Source organism: Syngnathus typhle, unplaced genomic scaffold (assembly GCF_033458585.1).
Source record: "Syngnathus typhle isolate RoL2023-S1 ecotype Sweden unplaced genomic scaffold, RoL_Styp_1.0 HiC_scaffold_459, whole genome shotgun sequence".
Taxonomy (NCBI): Eukaryota; Metazoa; Chordata; class Actinopteri; order Syngnathiformes; family Syngnathidae; genus Syngnathus; species Syngnathus typhle.
The window spans coordinates 2,158-22,358 of NW_026872360.1; the positions used below are offsets into that span (position 1 = coordinate 2,158).

Sequence of the window (20,201 nt, forward strand, 5' to 3'; positions counted from 1 at the left end):
TGGTCGACGGCGCCACCTTCGCCCGGCATCCTAATCGGCTCTGCTTGTCTTCTCGAGATCTTTTCCAGTGACAAGAAGGGCGTGGTCCTCAGGTTTCAGCAGGCCCGACGGGGATCAACCTCGGCGGCACGGCGCCGAGCTTTACTCCGGCTAGAGGTCAATACAGCCTTGCTATTATTAGGTGTTTGTATCACGCGCGGGACTTGGCACGTACGCGTCTGTCGCTTCCCGAAACCTCTCTGCCGGTGAGTGGAGTACACACCTTGAGAGATCACAAAAAAGAAAATTACCTTCGCAGACCTGGTGCTAATACTGCTGAGTCACAGGAGCGCTGACCCAAAGGAATCACACCGCTGTTTACAACCATCAACGCAAACTTCCGTCTTAATTTTGCCGAGTCATGAGAGCACAGACTCTTCTATCCCCCTTTTCCTTCTGACTTATTGCTGGGAGAAACTGCAATTGTACATATGTCAGTGCCTTGTCAAAATTCCGCCCGAGTTTCACCTTGCTCGCCTCCCACGGCGGCGATGATTGAACCATACACTCATATTTGCTCGCATACACACGTGCGCTTGCATCATAATTGGAAGAGGCCGTCTGGCTAATGGACTTGCACTTGCTGTTCTCGGTGATTTGCCGTCTGAGCCTCGTTATCGTAAAAAAATATATATATCCAGTCAACCAATCAAGGTGTTACTGAGATGACATTTTGGAGCATGTGACAGCGAAAGCTGTTGTCGTGACGACCTGGGTGGCGTGCTAGCTTTAAGCTTTGCACACACACGGTCCAAAGTATGTCATTGTGTGTGTGTGGATTTGTATGTGTGTCTTGGCAGGGGTGGAGCCGTATCCTGTTGTGATTGTAACCTTTTTCCCTTCTCCTCGTGTTGACCCGCGTGACGACGCTATTGCGAAATGTTGCCAATGTTGTGTTATATTTTTCACTAGTCATTAACACTACATTCTTTTCACGATCAATTGTAATATTAGTTTGAGTTGTCTGGCATTTAACTTAAATGCATTGCTGGCCTTTCAAAAGACAGCAATGGCAAAACAACACATTACAAAATCATATTCTATTACAGACGTATTTCCCTTTGTAGCAACTCACTAAAACCAAATCCTATTGTTTGCATTTGAATGTTTTAATTCAAATCCATTTCCTTTTATGCTCGCAAACAAAAAAAAACAACAAACTGTAATGAATAACATTTATTTACGAGATTGCCGCTGCTGCTGCGATGTATCGCTCGTGATAAACAAGGGTTCACTGCAAGTAACAAAATTTCGGAAGAATGTAATCATACTAGCCCTCACTACTGTATTTATGTACCCACAATGTAGGTGTAGTTATTCATAAGCTCATTAGAGGAGTGGATTTGCATCGCTGCCATCCATCAACACTTGTCAACCATCCTCGGCTTGGCACGCGCTCACAGCGCAACGCCACCGCAGCCGCCAGATTTAAGTCGCCGGGAGCCGACGCCGCAGAGAGGATTTACCCCGCGGGGATAGATAGCCGCGCCCCCAACCCTTTCACACAGGTGAAAATCCGGGCGAGAAACAAACGCTGCTTAATCTCCGGTTTAAGCCGCACGCCGATGGCGCGCTTGGTCGATGGCGAAGGTGGATGCGCGATACGAGTCGCCGCTGGCTCTTTCGCCGCGCCTGCAAGAGAGAGGAGCTTATCGGGATAAGTCCAAATCGAAGTGGATTGAGGCAAAGCTGTTTTGCTGCTGCTTCCTGGTCATGTGCCAGAGCCACCACTGCTCCTATGCACCAAAAACATCTAAGCGATCATCGTTTTCTGCCTGCTTCACCAATCGACACGGGATTGTCATGACAGGAACATCTAAAACATATTTTTTTTTAAAAAAAAAAAAAGACGATTAAAATTATTCAGGCAAATCTGTAAGGCAGACATAGTACCACTTCAGTCAAATAGAATGACCTTAACTAAACAAAGCCCCAAATCCTTGCATCTTCTCCAAAAAATTGAAATTTGCACAACAAAGCTAACTTTAGCCTGAAGCTAGCTAGCAGCCCATTTGCACCAGGTGTTATTCGGGCATTTTCAAACATAATTTGAAACGTATCACAACTTTCACAATGGAGTCTTATGGCTTTTCAGTATTCATTCAAGGAAATAGGCAGTTTGCCACAGCTGCAAGGTGCCCAGATGCACTCGCGTCTGTCCCGCTTTGAAAATCTCTAAGCCGAAACGATGAATGAACCCATCTCGCTCCGGTCGTTGCCGCTCGTTTCCAGCAACTCGTCTCATGTCTGTTTGCACAAAAGTCCGTCTTTGTGCGCTCAGTCAAAGCCAGACATTTGGAGTAAACAAGCTCGTGAACACATTTCGAAGGCAGATGGCAGCGGCGGTCCGACGCATGCTCGCAAAATTCGCCCTGCTGACTCAACAATGCTGCGGAGCTGGCATTTTAGTTTGCAGACTCCTCTCATGGCTGTGATACATTTCTACTTGGTACTTTGTTGACGTTGCTTTGTATAGGCGATATGTTGTGTTCATCCTAAAACAAACCGGGACCTCAATCAGATCCCTGTGGAACTCCACTCATGATTAAGATGCCTGTGCCATGCCTGTTTTTATGGACCTTGCTTAGTTGGAGAGAAAAAAAAAAAGGTTCTGGTAGTAAAAGTAAAATTGCTGCTTTATAAGCTTTCTGTCTCCCCCTTGTCTCACCCTCCATCTCCCTAATTTATATATGTGTGTGTCTGTGTGTTGTCTCCCTCCGTGTGATTGTCTGCGCCCAGCCCCTCTTCGGAAAGCAAAGTTCGTGGAGAGCCCTCGCGTTCCGCAATCGGAGCTCGGCTCCTCCGACCCAGCCGGGAATTCCCACCTGGACAGATTGTGCCTAGGTAAGTTTTTGGCCCCCGCCCCTCCCTCCCCTTCTCCCGCATGTCGGCTTTGTTGCATTGTGCGAGCAGCAGGGGAAAGTGTTGCTTGATGGCGTGAGGAATGTTAAAGATTCAGGCTCCTAATCCTACACAGCTCTGCTTCCTGCAGTCAGCAGTTGGTCTGTAATCCGCACGCCTGTCCAGTCTCTGTCAAACATCTATCCCAATCGGACCCCGCTCCGCCCGCCTCGTTAAAGCAGGTCACTCGAGGATCTGCTTCGATTTCGCCGTGGGTGGAGACACTGTGAAACTCAAAAGGTCCTTTGCCGATGCAATTTGGTGACAAAATGGTGGACTTGTCGGTTTGTCAGCCTCTCCTGTGGAGCCTGTGCCCCATGGGAGCTCCAAGTAGGTGCTTTTGTCGTTACACTAGAAGATGAAACGGTTTACCCTTTTGCAATTGTCGTATTGTGATAAGCTCACTCGAATTATAATATCACTATCCCGTTGCTAAATTCTCATCTGGGATTCATTGATGTCTTCCGGCACCTTTTTTGTGCATTTTTGGCAATCTCAAATGAAGTGGGAGTCCGTACAGGCACACGTGAGTCACTGCAGATGCGACACCTTTGGTAAAGTTAATCAACGGCGCCGCTGAGGCGAATAGAGCGCTTGATTTCAAATGGGATGGCGAATGCGTTGCGGAAGAAGAGCAGGAGAGGCGGCGGGCGAGTCGGGCTTTTATTTCTCGGGCGGACAGATGGACAGCTCCTGGCACAAGTCACGGCAGGGTGTCGACTTAACACCGTGCTTACTCGTGACGCTTGTTTTATTTGTCGACTTTAAAGCTACCCACTGGAGATCCTGTCCAATTCATGAGTCAGCACTTTTTGGATAACGTATTCTGTGTCATCTAATACGATTTTAACATTATTTTTTTTTCCCTTGCCGGATACTTGCATGAAAGCGCAAAATCGAATGTTTTCTTCAAGCTCTCGTGGCAATTTTATAGTAAATCTTAAGTGATGCATGGACAATAGAAACGAATCTCGAGGTTTCAGCGTCGTCTAACAATAGCCGAACACCTCACAAAGCCTCGCTATCGTTGCCAGTAGCCGCAAGTGGCTGGTATTGTTTTCATAAGTGCGTGTGTGTGTGTAATCTTATCCAAACGAAGCCTTGGTAAAACTCAGTGTAGCATGAAACTCCACGATGGAGGTTTGTGGTAAAGGATGACAAAACCGGTCATACATGCTGGTACATTGATTTGAACCCCCAACAAAGGAGCCCTGGGATGAGTAGAAAATAAGAATAAAAAAAACATCCTACGCCGTGTCCACTTGATTCCCTGACGTCATTGGCTGAAAGACAAAAGAACGGAGTCACTGCAACTTTGGTCTTTTGTGAACAAAAGTTACATCGTTGAACTTTTGGATCTTTAGTAGCTGAAAGGGTCCATCCACATCTGGAAGGTTTCGGGAAATAAGAGAACTAAATGTTCCTTGTCTCGAAACGTAACGATAAACAAAAAAACAACTGAGGCAATTGTTTTGGAGCAAACAATCATTGGAATCAATCATTTCAAATGTTAAGTTGTTCCAACTGAAATTTTAGATGATAAAATTGTAATACTTTTTAGACAAAAATATAAGTTGTCTTCTTTTTCCACAGTGTATGGAAACGATCAAATTTGGTGAGCAACTTTAAATCGGACTTGCCATGAGCATCCCGAGTAGGGTCTTGTCATTGCTTTCAGGTGTCTGAATGAAATTTTTTCAGAAGATAACATCAGAGGAATGCGATGGTCCTGATTGTCTACCACGCTGATACTTTCTCGGCATGCAAAATATTGGGAACCATCGGGAAAAGTGAATTCAGCGTAGTCAGTTTTCCTGTCACTCTCATGCGTCCAACTTGTTTATTTATTTATTTTTGCTGTTGGAGGTGTCCAGATGAAAGGCGAGCATTTTTCCCAATATTAATCCGCTTTTCCCGGAATGCGCGGACACGCATTCCTAGCCTGTGCGGTGAAAGATAGTTGCCATGGCAACCATCTGTCTCCCCTTTTTGCAGCTCAGGAATCTAGCGGGTGGGGTGTGTGTGTGTGTGTGTGTGTGTTTCTGAGATCTTTTCATATGCTCTCGTTGGGTCATTAGGGAGCTCGAAGGCGTCACGGTGATGAGACGACGTTCTTGCTCAGAAGTTTTCTTGATGATTTTTCTTGCAGATGAGAAGCGTGCGCGTTGAAAGAGTGTTGACACTCGTGTTCTAATCATTAGTGAGCTAATTATTTTCTATTTGTTTCTAATATGATAACATCCTTATTGTCTAGACCGACACGCATGATCATATCACACAAGTCTGACTATACGTCGCAGTGTGTAAAAAAAACATTGTTGATTGGTGCTGCTGCCTTTTCTGGAAATGGCTTTCTTCGGGCTTCCAACTGGCTAAACAGGCCATAAAGTTTGGACTTATGGCTTTGACATTGCTTTTCTAACATGTTTGCGATTACATCGAGCAAGTTAAAGTTGTTTTTATGGCGGCTTAAATCAAGGGTTGCCCTCTAGAGGCATTTATATTATACATAAAAAAAAAAAGTGTATAATAACTTAGGAGTTTTACAGCATGCCAAAAATCATACTTGGTTTACTCCGCATTCAATGCAGGAAGGGAACAAAAATTCCAAATTAAAAAAAAAAAAAAAGCCTTTAAAGTTTTCTAGCTGCGTGAGATTAAAACTGTATTGGTAGATAAGTCGAATGTCATGACTTGACATTATTCTGCCTTGTGTCTAACGGAAACACTACAATTACACTTGGCGGTCTGGTCCGACCTGCCCCGCTGGAAAACGACAACAACAGAAGCCGCAGCGTGAGCATCTCCGCTGTTTATTTAAGATCCGGCCGTCCCGTTCGCTCATCCAATTACATCTGCTGGGCTCGGGAACACTCCAGGGAGTAAAGGTAACCTGGAGGGGCGTGCTGCAATCTAATGATCTAATATAATAGCGTGCTAATAAGGAAGGAGGCTGAATAATACCTACAGTAAGATTTCGTTTTCTCCATTGCCTTTCCCTTATGTGTCGTTATTGTCTTTGCAGATGTATTAGCATGAGATATGTTAGCTTTTAGCAAACGCCACTGGCTCGGATTAGCGTCATAGTAGCTCTGACGTGAATTTGTGCTTGTTTGCAATAGTGTGAAAGCGGCAACCGTCAAGTTAAATACCTAATTAGATTACTGGCAAGGAGCTGATGTAGGCCACTACTCACACCTAGATATTCACATACAGACTAACCAACGCCAGCTTGTGATAAATGGTCTACCTGTAATTCTTTATTGTTTTAGATGTAAAGGGACCCAAAAAAAGTCATTTTGTTATTTATATATTTTTTTAATTCTGCAGCCATTTAATCGTTTATTTGAATCACAATTATCGGAATTGGATGTACTGTTATTTTTTTCATGTTATACGGTTCTACAATTTTTTTTTTCTTTCATTAAAATGTTCCCCAAAAAGTTTTTGGTGGTCCCAAACGGTTTTATTTCAACGGGAAAATTGGTTTTCAACAAAGTGGAGCTTTTTTTTTTTTCTTTCTTTCCCTCGCCACTGCAAAGAGCCTGTGCAAACAGCACAGAGGGGCGTCGCCTCGCCCGCTTTGTCTGGCTTCGTCTAACAGGTGAGCGCCGTATCTTGTTACGCCGGGCGTGTTGTCCCAGAAGAGGTGCGGCTGTCAGCGAGTAGGCACGGGTGACGTTTGCTTCTCTCAAAAGAAAGGCTCGTGAATGAAGTCACTTTGGACTTTATTAAAAACATCCGGGCAGCGAGCTGCCTCGATCCCTCCAGGTGGACATGGTTACCTTTTTGTTTTAGCGACTACCGCTGTTTTTTGTTTGTCCCCTCCTCCTAACTCCCTCTCTTCTCTGCTTCTCGCCGCCTCTGCAGGGGAGTCGAGCCAGGAGCTGGGCCCCCCGCCCACGGTGGATGAGGCCGCCAACACATTGATGACGCGCCTGGGCTTCCTTCTGGGAGACAAAGCGAGCGAGGGGCCAGCCGGTCCCCACTACAGCATGGAGGAGCCCGAGGCCAGACAGGTAAGAAGCAGCGACTCTTATTTTGAAAGGCCCACGGGCAGGATGCAAAACATCATTCAAATCACCTGAATTATTGAGGTCACAGTTGGCCGTTTTGTTGGAATGTAGGTCGGACTAAACTTTGACCTGTGTTTAATTGCCATTAAAATGACGAGGGGCTCCTTGCAATGAAGTTTGAATAATTACGATTTCTTTGAACCCCTCTTCATATTTTTCACAGTACAGTCAAAGCGGCAATGAAATCATTTGATTTCATAATTCCACTTCATTGTTGAATTTTTTCACGATGACTAAATCCTAGTCGCTTGTGGCCAAATAATACAATAAGATGTTATTGCGCTCTGAAAGCCTCATTCTACAAACCAAGTTTTTTTTAAATTACATTTTCCACTAGTACATGTGAAAACGATGCCATTTAATCTCAAATGTTGGGCACGAGGTGTTGCTGTTATCTACTGTACGTGGAATCCTTTATTGCCGCACTAATAATCTCATTCTCTGAGCCCTGACTTTATCGAGTCACCTTTTCCTCAAGTTTTAAATGATGGCGTTTGATTTAAAAACTCTTCCTCGCTGAGATGTGTCCCAGGAATCATATTTGCGTCTAATTCCACGACCCCCACTTGCACGCATTTTGCATAAGGGTAGCATTGCGTGATGGAGCGACTGCTGCTTGCAGCGAGAGCGTTGCTGTAACGGCGGGGGTGTAGAAAGCGAGAGAGCTTGATTCAAGCGCCTCTTTTTTAAGGGACGTGACTCACGCCGGCCGCACGCCGTGTACGCTTGTCTTTTTTCGTTTACCCTGCCTCGAAGTACAACGCAAACATTTCGGGTACATTCGCTTTGGATTGCATAAACTAGGCGCCTATGAAATTGCTATGCTATTAAATGATTTCTGGTATTGGCTGTTTTAGTGTAAACATTGCGCAATAGACACCAGGTTGCCAAGACCATGAGAAATGGAGACTCTTTTGAGCCTTTTGTACTAGCTCGTGCGGAGTTACGTCATGTGTAACTATCACGAGTGTGTTCCACAGTCAGGTGGATGTAGCCTTGAGCACCACTTCACCTTTTCCTCTCCTCTTGATGGAGACCTCCACGCACTTGAACACGCACGTGCATGAATGTTTTATGTTCGGGTGCGTCTGTGAGGACTCGCGGCAGCAGGAGCAGCAGCAGCCGCTTTTTCTTTATATTTTTGGTCCCCTGTGGAGTGCGGTCTGCTAACCCGAGCTGACACACTGGGGACTCACTGCAGGGAGACAAACAATGAGTCTCTTCCTATGTTGTCGGAAAAGTCCCAGGACCGGTGTCACAAACGATCCATTTGGACAATGTCTGTGTGTGTTTGTGTCAGCAGGGTCAGAACCAGCGCATCAGCCCATGCTCCACGCTAACCAGCAGCACCGCCTCGCCCCCCGCGGGCAGCCCCTGCTCCACCCTGCCCGCCACCATGTCGGGCCAGCCGGGCACCAGAGAGTGCGCCTACGGCTCCGTCACCAGTCCGACCTCCACGCTGGAGAGCAGGGACAGCGGAATCATCGGTGAGAGCGCCCCCGAGCCTCACGTTTGGGTGTCGAAGAAATGTCAGGGGTTTCCAACTAGTATGATTTGTCTCGACAGCAACGCTGACCAGCTACTCTGAGAACATGGAGCGCGGCGGCGGCAAGCACGGCTGCGAGGGCTCGCGTGGCAACCTGAAGCTGTGGCAGTCGCAGAAATCAGGCATGGACTCCTTCCTCTACCGCGTGGACGAGAACATGACGGCGTCCACGTACAGCCTCAACAAGATCCCCGAACGCAGCCTGGAGAGCATGTCCTCACACTCTGCCCACTCCATCCCCTTGTACCTCATGCCCCGACCCAATTCTGTGGCCGGTGAGTCCCCTCCAGATTCCCTCTGTCTTTCCCTGTGACATATTTCAATACACCTTACCTCTTTGCTCCTTACGCTTTTCCTGCTTGGTCTCCTCCTTCAAGTGAAAATCTGGTTTTCACGCTCGCACTTGTTGGCGGATGTCCGCATACTTCGACTTACCTTTCTAACCTCCTCCTATCCACCAGTTTCCACAGCTTTCCCCTCCTCTTTCCCTTCCCAACATCCTCCTTCCTCTTTCTCCGGCCGCCAATGTGCCTCAGTGCAGACTTAAGCCCGTTGGCACAGCAGCAGCGGACGTGATGCGAACAGACTGCTGCATTGCAGATAGACAAGATGAGCACACAGATTGGAGTCCCTCGCATTGAAAATTGAGAAAATGGAGCCTTTTCAGCTCAGTGGCCCTGAGTCATTCCTCCTTGCTTTAGCAGCAGATTAATGTCTCCTCTTGCTCTTCTCAGAGACTAAATTATAGAACCCCCCTCCTCCTCAACACGCCCCAATCCCTTCGGGGCCAAACTGCTCAATGTTCTCATTTGCCGTTTTACTTGCGCTTTGGGATGTTGGCGCAGCTCACGTTTTGGCCCTCAGAATGAAAGTTGATTTGTCAGCGGAAGCCCGATGGCACTTTGAACCGCAGGAAGGACGAGGGGCTGCGGTGTCTTCCACTACGGGTCAGTGGGATGCACTTACAGGACTACTAGGACATGCTAAAATGCTGTTCCGGAGGTATTAAAAACTCAGTGGATGAACTGATTTGAACTCAAATTGGCCTTTAACTATCAGTCTGCTGAGTTGTTATGTGAGTACAATGATAACAACTGTGTGCTGTCGCTTGGAGATTTTAGATTACATCTAATCTGAAGTGGATCTGCTTGCTTTGAAAGAACAACAGCGCTCCGCTTTTTTTTTTTTTTTTTTTAATTGTTTCCTTGCTTCTTCAGTCAGTAACTACTGGTGGTGGTCTCCTCCATTTTTTTTTTGCTAGTGGCGTTTGTTGGGCTGTCACGTCGACTGGCAAATCTAATTTCATAGCATATTGGCCACGAAACAATCAACAGCCAGCGCCGGGCTTCATGAATAAGACATTCATCTGCGCAGCTAATTAATCCTGAGAGATCTACCGAGTGACAGACGCCGACTGAAGGGAATTCTACAGGGCGGCCGATCGCATCCTCCGAGGCTTCCTCTGGAGTCCATCTTGTTGCACGCGCTTTACTAAAACAGATCTGTTGTTACCTGAACTCTTAGGAACTGGAATCGTAACTGGGGCCCAGTTCTACCAATCCACAGCAAATTGAGAGAACTTCATCATGATCTATCATATCAAATCTCTAGTAAAAGCTTCAAGAACCTAAGCGCCTAAGTAAACAGGAAGTCAGCCATTTTGTTTTGAAGGAACCATTTTGGGGAGATCTAAACGCCTACTAGGGAATTTGCCCAAACGAGCCACAATTGGAAGCTTAGACAGATGGGCGACTTTAATTTGCCAAGCCTCTTGGCCTATCATGTGTTAATGTGGGCGGGGAATGGTGTCAAAGTTTGATGATTATTTGGAGGAGTTGCCATTTATTTTATTTTATTTTTTACAGCCACCAGCTCGGCCCACTTGGAGGACTTGGCCTACCTTGACGAGCAGAGGCACACCCCCTTGCGCACCTCCCTGCGCATGCCCAGACAAAGCACCACTTGCGGACCTGGCCGCCCGGGGCAGGACCTGAGAGGTCAGTCCACACACACACAAAGCCGAGCAGAACAGTAGGTCCAGATTGTGACATTCAGGAATGATCTGTCAGGCGGCCATTTTGAAAGTTGTCATTGAGACACCTCCATCAATACTGAGCATTCCCCTCATGGTCCCAATATCCTTTTCCTCCCTTTTTTCATCCTCCCTCCGTCCTCCCCTTCCTTCCTCGCATCCTCCTCGCATCCTCCTGCTCGCGACCGCTGAGCCATGTGAGTCATCGTCACCTGGTGAATAATTCAAACGTCTGGCAGTCGTCTGGCCACCGAGCTTTCTGTGGTTGCCGGTGATGGAGGATGCGGAGGAGGCGGGTAGCGATGCTCAATGTCATCCTAGGGTGGCAAAAGGTGCCTTTGGGAAGTGTTTGATGACTGATGAAGCATCCATCTTTCCATAAACAACTCCCCACACCCTTTAAAAGCCTCAAAGCCCTAATTTGTAGCAATACACGCTTGAAACTTTAACTCACTCCCGTTTGAAACCCTAACTTGAGTTTGGAAACTCGCAGCGGCTTTGAGGCTCTCCCTGAGTGTAATTGGATTAGCCACACTTAAAACACTCGCCCAGAATTGAGTTTTTGTTGCATCACATTCTTTCACCCAAACGGAGTGCCCTTACATCAGCACGAGTATGGCACTTGCTTCCTTTTCATTAGGGTTCCTGGAAACTTTACTAGCAGCACTTTAGAGACAACGAGAGAGCAAGCGACTGTATGCGGCCAAGGAAAACGATCACGAGGAAATATGGGCTCATTAGCGCACCTAGCCGGAGCTCTTTAGCTACGAGCCATTCGCAGAGGGCACACTAATGTACTTTGGACAACCCTGCCAAACACTGTGCATAAATGCTGCATGCTATACAGACGCCATTTTTTTCTTCTTCTTCTTCGAAGACCTCAAAGCCACGGTGCGAGCTCTGCTCCGAAATGCATTTCATGCCATCTTGACACTCCATTGCACTAATTGAGAACCCTTTTAACACACTTTTTTGTTGCTGTTTGTTTCAGGTTCCGCTAGCAACTCCCATCCCTGGCAGTCGCAGTCACGTAAGTAACACTTCTTTTCTCTATGCCCCATAATGTTTTCTGCTATGTCCCATTGTTTCCCATTGTGTTCCATAGTGTCCCATAATATACCCTATTGTGTCTCATAATAGCCCGTCATGCCCCAGTATATCAGATTTTGCACTGCAGTACCCATTGACATCCCCTAATATGTCCCATTTTATTCCATAGTGTCCCATAACGGCCACTATTGTTTCTCATCATTTCCTATTTTGTCTCTTAGTGTCCCTTCATGCCCCCTTTATGTCCCATCACATTCCATTATTTCTCATTTTAGCCCACAGTGTCCCTTACATTGACCCATCAAAAAACGTAGTCTAGGAACTCCCTCTAGTGGCAGGAAAGGGCAGTGACAAGTAGCTCCCTCAGGCTGCATCAAAGACCAAAACTTGTTGTCTGCTTCAATTCAAATTGAAACTTACACCTTGATGTTGTTGTTTGCTATTTTGTTAATAAGTGAAACGCTGTGAAAGTGAAATCTTCATTGTGTTTTCCGACCCAGCAGTACGTTTTGCGCCGTACCGGCCCCAGGACATCGCCCTGAAACCGCTGCTTTTTGAGGTACCGTCCATCACGGTGGACTCTGTGTTCACTGGACGCGAGTGGCTCTTCCAGGAGATCGACGGCCACCTCAACCGGCCCGGCAGCAGCCGCGGCGTGATCGTGGTCGGCAACATCGGCTTCGGCAAGACGGCCATCATCTCCCGCCTGGTGGCGCTGAGCTGCCACGGCACACGCATGCGTCAGATCGCCTCCGACAGCCCGCAGGCCTCGCCCAAACGTAAGAACTCCCCAAATATGATATTTAAACTGTTTTGAGATACAGAATTTTGATTGGGACTCTCTCCATTGCCACGTCCAGATGGCGAGGGGCTCCCTCTCAGCCAGCCCCAGCCCACGCATGGCACGCTGGGGGGAGGCAGCTGTCCCGGCACCCCTGAGATGAGACGGCGCCAAGAGGAGTCCATGAGGAGGCTGGCTTCTCAGGTACACGCCCCCACCCCCGCTCCCATGCTGCAATCCCAACAAATCTAATTTTCAAATTTGTCCTCATAATTGTCGGAGTGGTGTCGCGCGTCCCACGTGGACTGTACAACGTGTGCGGACAGCGGATCCCCTGCCACGGCGCATGCATTATGCACGTGTGTTGAAGAAAGAAAAAACAACTTAGCCAGGGAGTCTTATGAAATATTAATCCATGCAGAATGTCACTTCCCAGCCTTACTATTAGATCGTGTTAAGTCTGCATATTAATAATTGAATTTACTCGCTGTTTCACCCCCAACTTAGTTCTACTCCATTTCCCATTCTCATTCCATTCTGGATCGAAATTTGCATTTCCTTCTGTCTTTTTTTTTTTCTCCATTGTTATAGAATTTTATTTTACTTTTTTGTGGAGAACAACTATGACTACAAACCAGAATAAATTATTATTTAACTGATAAATCCTTTATCCAATAATAATATTGATCATGGGATGAAATAATAAAACTATAATAACAAATAATAAAAGAGCGTCATTTGATCAAATAATAAAGATTCAATCGTATCAGTCAGTCAGTTTATTTATACCGCTTTTTTCATGCAAAATATGCAACTCAGTGTTCAGTGAGTTTCTCTCAATTGCAACGTTTTCATTCAAAATCTTCTTGTAAATTATTCATCAGTAGATGTTGCTCATTGTAAAATGTTACAACGGCTTAACGCTCAGCTCCTTACGGCTCCCGCTCGAGCCAGACGTCTCTCCGCAGACGAAAACCGATGAATTATTAACATCTGAAAATGAAAATGGAACAACTGTCCTGTTTTTCCACCTTTGACTCCTCTATCGCCCCCTTCAGGTGGTGGCTTACCATTACTGCCAGGCAGACAACGCCTACACTTGCCTGGTGCCCGAGTTTGTGCACAACGTGGCGGCGCTGCTGTGCCGCTCGCCTCACCTGGCGGCCTACAGGGAGCAGATGCTGCGCGAGCCGCACCTGCAAAGCGTGCTGAGCCTGCGCTCCTGCGTCCAGGACCCGCTGGCCTCCTTCAAGAGGGGTGTGCTTGAGCCCTTAGATGCTCTCTACAAAGGTAATGGTGACACGTGTTTAGATTTTGGATAGATTGCTTTCTACATATCAAATTTTTTTTTGCTCTCCAGAGAGGAAGATCAACTCCGAGGAGGACCTGATCGTTCTCATCGACGGCCTGAACGAGGCCGAGTTCCACAAACCCGACTACGGAGATACCATCGTCTCCTTTCTCTGCAAGACCATCCACAAGTTCCCCCCCTGGCTCAAGCTGGTGGTCACGGTACGGACCACCTTGCAGGAGATCACCAACCCGTTGCCGTTCCACCGCATCTCACTGGACGGTCTGGAGGAAAACGACGCTATCGACCAGGACCTGCAGGGTTACATCCTGCACCGCATCCACAGCAGCCCGGAGATCCAGAACAACATCTCGCTCAACGGCAAGATGGACAACACCACCTTCGGCAAACTCAGCGGACACCTTAAGGCCCTCAGCCAGGGATCTTACCTGTACCTCAAGCTCACCTTTGACCTTATCGAGAAGGGCTACCTGGTTCTCAAGAGCTCCAGTTACAAGGTAACCTCTAGCACGACCATTCCAACCCGTCCAAACCCGATACCTGATGTTCTGATCTTTCCTACCTCAGGTGGTTCCGGTCAACCTGGCCGAGGTGTACCTCCTGCAATGCAACATGCGCTTCCCCACGCAGTCCTCGTTCGAGCGGGCGCTGCCGCTGCTCAACGTGGCTGTGGCTTCGCTGCACCCGCTCACCGATGAGCAGATCTACCAGGCTATCAATTCCGGCTCGCTGCAGGTACGACCCGTTGGGCGCTCTTGACACAAAATGTTAAAGGGCAAAATGGTGCTAACCATGGTGCTAATTTAGGGAACGCTGGACTGGGAGGACTTCCAGCAGCGTGTGGACAACCTGTCCATTTTCCTGGTGAAGAGGCGGGACGGCACCCGCATGTTCGTCCACCCGTCTTTCCGGGAGTGGTTGATATGGCGGGAGGAAGGCGAGAAGACCAAGTTCCTGTGTGATCCCAGGTGAGACCGGAGCCTTTGTTGTTGCTTTTGTTGGACGTGAACATTCCTTTTTTGGTTGTCAACGTTCATTTTTTTTTTCTTTTTCCTTGAGGAGATCCCACCTGCCAACAAAACAAGCCTTTTCATGCTGAGTTTTTTTTTGCCGTTTATGCATTCACAGGAGCGGCCACACCCTGCTGGCGTTCTGGTTCTCACGGCAGGAGAACAAGCTGAACCGGCAGCAGACCATCGAGCTGGGCCACCATATCCTCAAAGCACATATCTTCAAGGTACTATTTTCTTGCATGTGTATATTGTACATAAATAAAAACACACGGACAAGTCACGACTGAATCGCGCCATCTGTTCTAAGGGTCTCAGCAAGAAAGTGGGCGTGTCATCGTCCATCTTGCAAGGCCTATGGGTGTCCTACAGCTCGGAGGGTCTGTCGGCAGCGCTCTCGTCACTGAGGAACCTTTACACTCCCAACATTAAGGTGAGCACGTACGCCACAAAAATGGTTGTGCTGGAGCTTCCCATCTAAAAGCTACCCTACCATTCATGCGTGTGTGTTTACAGGTGAGTCGGTTGTTGATGCTGGGAGGGGCCAACGTCAACTACCGCACCGAGGTGCTCAACAACGCCCCCGTGCTGTGCGTCCACGCCCACCTGGGCTACATGGACATGGTTGCCCTGCTGCTGGAATTCGGCGCCTATGCCGACGCCCCCTCCGAGAGCGGCCTGACGCCGCTCGGCTACGCCGCTGCCGGGGGTCACATGGCCATTGTGACAACACTGTGTCACAAGAGAGCCAAGGTGCGTCTTATATGATTTGACCGGGGTCGAGCTTTATGTCCAGTGGATCCGACACTCTATGCATCCAGGTGGACCACCTGGACAGGAACGGGCAGTGCGCGTTAGTGCACGCCGCCCTCCGGGGCCACATGGAGGTGGTGAAGTTTCTCATCCAGTGCGACTGGAGCGGCGGGTCGGCGCAGCACTCCCCGCAAACCCAGCAGCAAGCCAACTTCAGCAAGAACCACGCCGTCCAGCAGGCCCTCGTCGCCGCCGCCAGCATGGGCTACACGGAGGTACCACTGCCGAGGGATCCGACTCATGGCTCGCCACAAAATGAAATGAAATCAATACAGTTAAATGCATTTAAACACGTTGAGTGACAATTGCATATTAAGTTCTGTTTGTCAATTCAAAACCCGATTTTTTGGCTCCAATTTCTCCTCAGATCGTGTCCTACCTGTTGGACCTGCCAGAGAAAGACGAGGAGGAGGTGGAGCGAGCGCAGATCAACAACTTTGACTCGCTGTGGGGTGAGACAGGTGAGTTGCATTTGTTCATACTACTACTACATCGCTGTTAGCGTATTTGTCATTTTGTTCCTTGGCCTCCTCGTCCAGCTTTAACGGCTGCCTCAGGCCGTGGGAAGCTGGATGTGTGCCGCCTGCTGCTGGAGCAAGGCGCCGCCGTGGGACAGTCCAATCGGCGAGGCATCGTGCCGCTCTTCAGCGCCGTTCGCCAGGGCCACTGGCAGGTCAGCGTCTTTGAGAAGGATTACCATAAGAATCAGAAGTAATCGGAATATTTCTTTGTCAGATAGTGGACCTTCTCCTGACACACGGTGCCGATGTCAACTTGGCCGACAAACAGGGCCGCACGCCTCTCATGATGGCCGCTTCGGAGGGACACCTGGGAACGGTGGAGTTTCTGCTCTCGCAAGGTCGGTGTCGATAGATGTCCAGCACCTGATTATGTGAATTGATTCCATTTTCTTCCTTCCCAGGAGCCTCTCTGTCTCTGACGGACAAGGAGGGTTTGACGGCGCTCAGCTGGGGCTGCCTCAAGGGTCACCTGCCGGTGGTCCGATGCCTGGTCGAGAGCGGCGCCGCCACCGACCACGCCGACAAGAACGGCCGAACGCCGCTCGACCTGGCCGCTTTCTACGGCGACTCTGACGTGGTCGGTGAACTCAAAAAGTTGAAATGTCGACAAGGGCTCCTTATTCACATGCATGATCCTCTTCAGGTGCAGTTCTTGGTGGACCATGGCGCCATGATCGAACATGTGGACTACAGCGGCATGCGTCCTCTGGACCGGGCGGTGGGCTGCAGGAACACGTCGGTGGTGGTGGCCTTGCTGAAGAAAGGAGCAAAGATAGGTGAGACACATGGTCTCACTCTGTGACGCATGGCACAGCAGTCACTCAAATCGCAAGACATTTATTTTCGATGTGCCACTTGTCCTCATCAAGATATTATTTTTTGGGTCGTGCTCAAAACAATCGAAAGTTACCAGGGCTCACATTTGCACAGAATCTTCGGATCGCCACGCCGACAAAAAAAAACAAAAACGCGTGTACATTAATGATGTAGTGTACGTCATCTCCGCTTCCCACCATGGCTGCTGTTATTTATGTTTATTTTCACCTTTCTTTGGCTTTCCTGCATGTCCATCCTTTTCTCAATCGCATTCTTTCTGCTCCTCAGGTGGTTAATAGCGCTTGTGATGTATTTCTTTTTTGTTTGAATTATTTTGCTTCTCACTGCTGCTTTTTTGTGTTTTTTTGTTTTCTCACTCCTCCACCTCCATCGCCTCTTTTTTCCTCTCTCTTGTTCCACACTCCTCCCCTCACTTTACTCCCGCCGCCACCCTCGTCTCGCCTCGCCTCGCCACGCCACGCCTCTCTCTCCGGTCCCAGGATGTCAGACGCTGCCCAGTCGGCCCCGAGGTAAAGCCGAGGCTGTCGACATCCCACCCCAGCAGGCATTTTGACAGCTCTATCTCCTTTCTCTGTGTTGTCTGTGTTTCCTCCCGAGCGTCGGCGAGCCAGCTTTTAACTTTAGCTAACTAAAGTGACTAATAGGTGTACGCTTTGAGGTAGATGGTCCTAGCCGCTTCCCGGCAGCATGGATGCATGACAGCAGCCTCCGAGCGACACTGACTGCGTGGTGATTTTGTTGTTGTTTTTATTTTTAGCAGGAAGTGCATGCACGACATTGTACCCGCCGCCGCCGAGGTCGCTCGCAGTCATCCTGACGTCACTCGACGGCCCTCTGCGCCGAACACTTGTGTTTTCCTGTCGCCTTGTCGTTTCTTGTGCCTTTGTGACGTTTTGGTTGTTTGTTTGTGTGCATCGCTGATTTCCGATACGCTTCAAATGGCGCAAATGGTGCATCCAGAAAGGAAATGCATTCGACATAACAAATATGAATGATATTTAGGGTGGTTAACCCTTTGCGGAGAGGTTGTTGTAGTTCTCCATCGACCATTTTTAGCTGTTTTTACTCGTTAAAATGATTTATTGTTACCGTACCCCACCCTGATATACTGGATTGGTTGTTATTTGCTTTTTGTTTGTCCTATTTTGAGACAATCACCTTTAAATTGTATTCACTTGAACGTGCAAGACAATCCAGGAGGTGTCTGGTGGGATACGTGCATTTTTTGTTCATATGATTGGTTATGTGCGTGTTTGTGTGTGTCGTTTTGACCTTCTCTTCCTTCTATTTCTTGCTTGATTTCCAAGTGTGCCGCCGTCCTTACTTTCTCCCCCCTCTTGTGATGCAGGTCCAGCCACGTGGGCCATGGCCACCTCCAAACCCGACATCATGATCATCCTGCTCAGCAAGCTCATCGAGGAGGGCGACGGCTTCTACAAGGTGTGAGAACAAATTTCCTTTGATTGATTGTTAACATTGATGCATTGTTCTTTGTGAATGGTTGAAGATAGGAGCATGTGAATTTGTTCACGGTGAGTTGAGAGTATGCAGGGATCCGCTGTAAATGTGCTTTTGTGCGGTTCTCCCGGCAGAAGGGGAAGGTGAAGGAGGCGGCCCAACGCTACCAATACGCCCTCAAAAAGTTCCCGCGCGAAGGCTTCAGCGAGGACCTCAAAACGTTCAGGGAACTCAAGGTTTCGCTCTTCCTCAACCTGTCCCGATGTCGCAGGAAAATGAACGTGAGTCTGCCAAATGAATGTTTCTGTTGGCTCAGAATCAAGTGTCGCTGTCTTGTTTCCAGGACTTTGGGATGGCTGAGGAATTTGCTACCAAGGCCATTGAACTAAAGCCCAAATCTTATGAGGCCTACTACGCCAGGGCCCGGGCCAAGCGAAGTAGCAGGTACGAAGTCCGAGGAAACTGATGTTTATACATTCCCACAATTTAGACCAAATAACAGACTCAATGATGCAGTCAAATGTTCTGTTCCATTTTTAGGCAGTTTCCTGAAGCCTTGGAGGACCTGAACGAAGCCATGAAGCAATGCCCCAACAACCGAGAGATCCAGCGGCTGCTGCAGCGCGTGGAGGAGGAGTGTCACCAGCTGAGCCAGGGGGAGCTGCTCCAGCCTCCAGACTTGGAGCTGGAGCCTCCCCCCTCCCCGCCTCCCACGCCTCCCCCAGAGGATGAAGATTGCCTCTCCCTGCCTCTTCCGCCTCCCCCGGAACCCCGACTGGAGGACATGGAGCCTGTCCAAGATCTCTTTGAGGATGAGGACTACCTAGAGCAGGAGCTAGAGGCCATGTCCATGGGACTCCCCCCGCCGGAGTCCCTCAGCAATCCGTCCAGTCTGCCCATCATTCAAAGCCCCCCACTGTCCCCGACAAATGCAGACCACATCTACCTAGGTGATGGTTCTCCTATGGGGCAGCCTTATGAGTACCACCCCACGTCCTCCTCCATGTCCTCTCCTACTCGCGGGTCTTACCAGACCACGTCGCCCTCCCTGTCCCCGACGCATCACAACTCCCACTATCGACACAGCCCGCACACCTCCCCGGTGCACCAACCGTCCTACCGTTTCAGCCCCCCGCCCATGGGCAGCAGCGGGCAGGGGATGGACCGCCAGAGCCCGCCGCCGTCCCCTCTGCGCCGGGCTGCCCAGTACAGAGCCAGCCCGCCGGTGGAGAGCGTTTGTTTGTACAGATCCCAGTCGGGCTCGCCCGTACGCTACCAGACAGAGCAGCACCCCGGGCGACCCAAATCGCCCCTGTCTAAGATGAGCAGCCAGCGCTCCTTCCAGCTCAGCTCTCAGCCCTCGTTGTCGTCCCAGCATCACCAAGCCCAAGGCCTTCGTCTGCAGCCGTCCATGGCCCAAATTGTGCGCACAAACCAGCCCAGCAGCATGATGGGCAATAGCGGCTATGGGGGGCAGATGGGCCACTCCATGGCTAGCCGTTACCAGGGCGGCTCGGTGGACGTAGACAGCCGACTGGTGTACCAGCCCTCGCTGGACGGGCGCTCTGTGTCGCAGGTGCAAGCCAGCCTCAGCTCTGGCGCCCTATGTCAGTACGGCGGCCGAGGAGGGGTCCTGGAGTCGGGCCTGTTGAAGGATGAGCTACCCCAGCGCCCCTCCTCTGCCTACCGCGCCAGCAGCGGGGGTCCGGCGGGCATCCGTTACAGTCAGACGCCTCAGATCAGTCGCAGCCAGTCCGCCGCCTACTACCCCGTCTCCGAGCACGTGCTGGAGCGCGCCAATGCCATGCCGCCTTGTCAGCTGGGC

At 49.3% G+C, this 20,201-nt stretch overlaps 1 protein-coding gene across 1 annotated transcript; it reads left to right on the top strand.

The window, feature by feature from the left end:
- Positions 1-1,897: 1,897 nt before the first annotated feature.
- On the top strand, positions 1,898-20,198 carry LOC133149754 (protein TANC2-like; the record flags this gene model as incomplete). The annotated part of the gene is made up of 26 exons (XM_061271929.1): positions 1,898-2,883; positions 6,811-6,959; positions 8,320-8,503; positions 8,583-8,837; positions 10,428-10,559; positions 11,586-11,624; positions 12,145-12,423; positions 12,505-12,629; positions 13,484-13,715; positions 13,786-14,234; positions 14,305-14,472; positions 14,545-14,705; positions 14,866-14,974; positions 15,058-15,180; positions 15,264-15,500; positions 15,569-15,775; positions 15,928-16,021; positions 16,100-16,233; positions 16,296-16,419; positions 16,483-16,658; positions 16,725-16,857; positions 17,398-17,427; positions 18,267-18,358; positions 18,511-18,657; positions 18,720-18,820; positions 18,917-20,198. Coding segments are annotated over exons 1-26 (5,316 nt in total), but the record flags the coding sequence as incomplete, so codon positions are not given.
- Between the last annotated feature and the right edge of the window lie 3 nt (positions 20,199-20,201).